General features: G+C 40.0%; 1 protein-coding gene across 1 annotated transcript; it reads left to right on the top strand.

Moving 5' to 3' along the window:
* Positions 1–5,144: 5,144 nt before the first annotated feature.
* LOC141639364 (secreted RxLR effector protein 78-like) lies at positions 5,145–5,549 on the top strand. Its single transcript, XM_074448512.1, has one exon. It carries the CDS (start codon positions 5,145–5,147, stop codon positions 5,547–5,549), a length of 405 nt encoding a protein of 134 aa, XP_074304613.1.
* Positions 5,550–6,161: the final 612 nt, after the last annotated feature.

The following is a 6,161-nucleotide window of genomic DNA, read 5'->3' as shown; positions in this document are numbered from 1 at the left end:
CCAATTCACATGTAAATAATATGTTAAATCACTTCTATCCGAGTCAAATATCAATAATCGATCATTTAAATCACCAATAAACATTAACGGTATGCAATTCCGGCTTCACAGCCAGAATTCACCTCAGGAACAGACGCAGTGAGCACTGCGCCTCTTCGAAAGGATGCATCACTGTTGCGCCTGTTCTAGGTTGAATTCTGCCCCTGAACTTCCGTTGTTGCTTTGACATAGTTATTAGCTTACATATTAATTAATTATTACTCGTATTATCACCTAATAATCTGTTCGTTAATTTATTTTCCCTTTCTTTTTCTCAAAATATCCGTTTTAAATGTATTTTCGACGTAGATCAATTAACCCAGTGTAATTATTGTATTTTTTGTATTTATTTATTTTCGACGTAGATCAATTAATCTAAATTTCTACCTCGACATTAATGCATGTTAAATTACGTGTCTACCGTCTTAGTTAATTCCCACATGCTAGGGTTAATCTATTGAATGTTGCATTGCATGCATATAACCGACAACATATAAAATATAGACGATTTTCCCTAATCATTAGTAGAGGCTGCTATCGAGGCGGGCGGTATTAGGTGTTCGATCAAAAGAGCTTCCTAATACGTACCCTCACCCCTTACTCCAGATCTCTGTGAACATCCGTGTTCATTGGCATCCACGAGAGTCATTCTAGACAAATAATGTTAAGGGTAACGAGTTCTTGGTGTTCATGTCACTACTTTGTGTCTTGACATGGCATGAGGTATTCGAACGGTTTCTAATTTTCCACAATAAATTGCTGGCGAGTCCACAAATGCAAAGCTTGTCTTCCCAAGCGAACCCCGTGGGCCCGCGTCCACAGTTTGGCGACTCCGCTGGGGAGTAATACACTTACGTGCTGCCAAGGGTGAAACTTGGACAAGGTTAGGGAATAGTTTATACGAGACAGTTGTCGGTTTTCTTGACTCGGTCTTCCTAGATCGTTTTATTCGGCCTTCCTAGGCCCACCCCAACCCATTCGACCAATCGTCCCGTCTGGACGGTCCAAATTCTTATCTGGGCCTAAGGATGAATAGCGATTGACGTCAACCATACCATGATGTTTACTCCTGTTTATATCAAGGGCTTTCACTACTCGAGGGAATGGACTAGGAATCGGCCTTACTCCTGTTTGGTACGAGCCTCTCCACAGACCCGGGTTTGATTGTTCGATATGGCAACCCACCTTTTAAACCAAAACCCTTCTAAATGCACTCAGCATACCGTTATAATGCTTGTATAAATGCTTGTATCATATGTGATCACCATTTTGTAAACAAAACCATGACAAAATTTGGTAAAAATAAAAATCATTTTTCAAAATGTAAACATTTTCAAAACAGCGCAAAATAAGCCGAAACTCTGTCCAAATGTCGAGTCAAACTTCGGGCCTCCAACCCATTTCAAAACCCATGTAAAAATAATGTAAAAAAAAAAACAAAGAACCAAATACAAAAAAAACGTAAAAAAAAAGTCCGAAAAAAAATAAAAAATAAAATAAATTTAAACCAAAATATTTTCAAACCATGTAAATGTAAATATGTAAATTCAGTTGGGCTAAATTGGAGTCAAAGTTCAAACCGACTATGTCCTAGTCGAAACTCCGTCGAGTCATGAACCCGTCTTCCCTTACATTTTCGGTCTTTTCAAATTCAAGTCAAGTCATAGGGCGTCACACCGTCATTATAGACCCCTACCCCAATTTAGTTAGGATCCAAACATTTCCGACACCTCGAGTCACACGTTTCGAGGCTCAACACACGAGTCTCAATGGGCCTCATATTTGAGGGTAAACTACAGCAGTCTTCTTAACACCTATAAGCAAATCTCGAGTCTAGAACCAACATGTGTCGTCAATCCCATCAATCCAGTCAACCACATAAATGTCACTCTGTCAAAGTCAACACTCGAGCCTAAATTTAAAAGTCAATCACCATGAATTCAAAACACGAGAAGTCACTCACGACATTTCATGATTTCACAAGTCAAGAGTCTAGTTATCCTATCTCGTATTCCTATATTTTCCTTCGTGTATCCTTTGTTTGTTGCCTTAGTATGCGTGATCCCATGTCGAATCGAGTTGTAATGCGCGTCATTTATGTCGAGTAGGAATCCAGCAAATTCCGTCAGTCAGCAAAGTCACGAAGTAGCTCAAGCCACAATCACCATGTCTCTCTAAGACGTTTATACCATGGTCCTATGAGTTCAAGCGATAGTGGAAAATTTGAGCATTCGCGTCCTCACCCTTGAAAATGGGATGGTGGAAAAGAACACGCCACCTAGAGGAACCTCTAGTCTAGGTCGTCCAAAGCTTGCCTCTTGTAATAACCATCGTCCTAGAAAGCTGAAAACAGCTAAAAGGAAACCTGGGAGAAATCAACGGGTGCTTACCGATTTAGGCATGTCTTATGCCGATGCTTTGAAGAGACTCTCTGCCCAAGGCAAGCTACATTCAATAGGACCGACTCCGGATCCACCTTTAGAGAAACAGGTGAACCTCTGAAAGGGCAACAAATACTGCTTATGTCACCAAGGTAGAGGCCATGATATTGAAGAGTGTTTTCTCTTGAAACATACCATCCAATATATGATCGAAGAGGGCAAGCTTCCAATGCCACCTTCTGTCGAGCAATTCGAAGAAATCAACCCTCTTGGGTCTAGTTTCATTAAACCTGATGAAGAATCATTCCTAGACTGTTCTCATCTCCTCGCTCCTCATGACGATGAAGAAATCAATGTCCTCGAAGACGATGACATCCAAAGTGGAATGCTCATGCTTTCCATTGCCTTCAACAATAAATTTTCCAAGTTAGAGGGTGCTATTGATAGCCTAAACTCTCGGCTTTCCAATATGGAGTGGTTGAAATAGGTAAGAGATGCCCAACCGCTCAAAATGAAAAGGGTCTAGATAAACCCTCAACCTGACAGTCCTAAAGCAACAAATGAGCAACTTATCTGTACTTCTTCTCATCCAAGAATCAAAATCAACAAAGGCAACCTCATGAAGCCTTCGTCAAAGAAGCCTAACAACCCTCGCAGGTCATTCACAAGTCTAGGCATATCTTATGCCCTAGCCTTAAACAAATTATCCTCTCTAGGTCTTCTTGAACCAATAGGGCCTACCCAGATCCGGAAAAGAAGACTAAGTTTTGGGATGGCAATTCGTACTGTCAATACCATAGAGGAAGGGGACATGACACCGAGAATTGCTACAAACTAAAGAATATCATCCAGGATAATATCGAGAACGGCAAGTACCATGAATCGACCTTTGCTCAAGCTGACATTAAGTGTGATAGGGCTAAACTCATGGAAGTCCCACCCGAAGACCGGGGCGGGATCTTAGAGCATTTGCTAACCTTGGCATTACTTATGCGGCGGCGTTACAAATGTTAGTATAACAAGGCAAATTACATCTACTCGGTCCAACTCCAGACCCTGAAAACATACTACCTAGATGGAATAGTAATGCATATTGCCAGTATCATCGTGGCAGGGGACATGATACAGAAGCATGCTTTTATTTGAAGCATATGATCCAAGATATGATTGAAAGTGGGAATTTGTCCCTCTCAACCTTTAGCCCACAAGGCAACTTAGATAATCCTCATGGATATACCAGTGTTCCCAATGATGAGGACGAGGTTCTCAAATAGATGAATACTCAAAGCTAGATGCCGAAGCCAGTTGCTGGAAGAGAAAATGTACAAGCGTGGGCCGATGATTACGAGTCTGGATCCAAAATCGAGTCAAAGTCCGAGTCCGAGTTTTAGGCTTTCTATCCCATATTTTTTCTAGTGTCTTTCTTTGTGTCCATGTCCATTTCTAGTGATAACCTGGGGGCTATCCCTCGAGTCGCGTGTCTTCTCGAGTCTATATTAAATATATTCATTAATCATTTCAATAAAAGTACAATTTTCAAACCACATATTTTATACTTCCTCCGTTCCATTTTCCTTTTTTTGGGCACCCTTTTCTTCCATACAACTAATGCATAACAAAAAGATTGATTTGTTTAGGCATTTTCAAATTTTTATAATTTTTAATGAACAACAATGATATGACAAAATAAAACGATGTAAAAGTGCACTTAGTTGATGTTCCATTCCAAGTTTTAAAACGCAACAACAATGCAGGACAATCGAAACTGCACTTAGTTGATCTTCTTCCAAGTACCTATTCCATGTGCATCTTCTTACCTATTCCATGTCTGGCAATAGGGACTTCTCACTAACTCCCAGTTTAGGACGAGCCTTTCTCAAGAGATTCTAGGACGAATCTAGACCATCTCCTTTGTTAATGATCCATGACGGAAGGTAAACCTATTCCCCACAATAAACAACCTGTTTACAAAAAAGACCAACCTGTTTCACTCCAAAGATGCTAGTCTACTCTGCAGATATGTAAAGAGCTTCAAAGGGCAAAGTTTGTCTTCTTACAACAACATGCAAAATTACGTGGCTTAATGAAGGGGACATGAACTCTGCATATTTTCATAATGCTATTAAAGCCAAGAGGATCAGAAATTCTATAATTCAAGTGGAGAATATTAGAGGTGTTCTGTGTAAGGATAGAGATAGCATACAGGAGGCTTTCTTGGAATATTACATACAGTTATTAGGCCAACATCAGGATACTATGAGAGTCAAAAAGTCTATTGTCAAGAAGGGGGTGGTCTGCTCTGATCAGCATAAGGCTACCCTCTTAGAACCTGTCTCAGATGATGAAATCAAACAAGCTATCTTCAATATTCCCAATGAGAAATCCCCCGGACCAGATGGCTACTCAAGTCAGTATTTTAAAGATGCTTGGTCTATTATAGGGACTGATATCGCTGCTGCAATTAAAGAGTTCTTTAGAACTGGTCAGTTACTCAAGCAACTTAATGCCACTACAGTGACTCTCATCTCCAAAGTTGAAAGATCAAAGACTATGCTGCAATTCAGGCCCATTGCTTGCTGCAATGTGCTTTACAAGTGCATATCAAAACTTCTTTGTAACAGGTTATCTAAGGTTATGCCTGATATCATCTGTCAAAATTAGGGAGGATTTGTGAAGAGCAGAAACATTATAGAAAATATATTAATTTGCCAAGATCTCATTAAAATGTATAACAATCATAAGGCCTCCCCTAGGTGCTTGTTTAAAATTGACCTTCAGAAGGCATACGACACTGTTGAATGGAATTTCCTGGAGCAAATGCTAACTGCACTGAAGTTCCCACCTAAGTTCAGGCAATGGATTATGATTTGTGTTACAACTGCATCCTTCTCCTTGAACCTTAATGGTGAAACTTTTGGATTCTTCAAGGGTCAAAGAGGGCTAAGGCAAGGAGATCCTTTATCCCCTCTTCTCTTCACTATTTGTATGGAATATCTCTCTCGAATGCAGAATTATGCCACTAAAAATTACCAATTCAAGTTTCATCCAAGGTGTGCTTACATTAAGCTTTGCCATTTGATGTTTGCTGATGACCTCCTTCTTTTTTGTAAGGGAGAAAAACTTCCATAATACCTTTCCTGAGAGCATTCTCTACATTCTCTAAATCTTCTGGATTAAAGATGAGCCCAGAGAAATCTAATGCTTACTTTAATGGCATGAGCTCAGCTGATAAGGAGGAAATTTTGAGTGTTTCTGGTTTCACTGAGGGTCAATTACTTTTTAAATATCTGGGGGTGCCCATCCAAACCACAAGATTGACCAAGTATGATTGCAGGTGCCTTACTGATAAGATTATAAATATAATTCAAAGCATTGGTGCCAAAAAATTGTCATATGCAGGCAGGCTTACCCTTATTCAATCTGTTTTGGCTACTCTGCATAATTATTGGGCTATGATTTTTATCATACCTAAAGGAGTGCTGAATAAAATTGACAGTCTCTACAGGAATTACGTATGGGAAGGTCGAACTGCATATACAAAATCTCCTCTGGTAGCTTGGGATACAGTTTGTGCACCAAAAAAGGAGGGGGGGTTAGGTCAAAAAAACATTCAGCATTGGAACACTGCTGCAGTTGGGAACCTCCTTTGGTGGGTTTATGCCAAACCTGATAAACTTTGGGTTCAGTGGATAAGTCATGTGTATCTAAAAGGGGCTTCATGGGCTGATTACAGACCCACTG

Source organism: Silene latifolia, unplaced genomic scaffold (genome assembly GCF_048544455.1).
Source record: "Silene latifolia isolate original U9 population unplaced genomic scaffold, ASM4854445v1 scaffold_356, whole genome shotgun sequence".
NCBI classification, from domain to species: Eukaryota; Viridiplantae; Streptophyta; class Magnoliopsida; order Caryophyllales; family Caryophyllaceae; genus Silene; species Silene latifolia.
The sequence above is the reverse complement of the archived record's forward strand: the minus strand, read 5'-3'. Positions and strand labels throughout refer to the sequence as shown.

What these genes read in the sequence shown, in the direction of transcription:
- LOC141639364 (XM_074448512.1), top strand. Translation starts at nt 5,145, where the DNA reads ATGTATAACAATCATAAGGCCTCCCCTAGGTGCTTGTTTAAAATTGAC.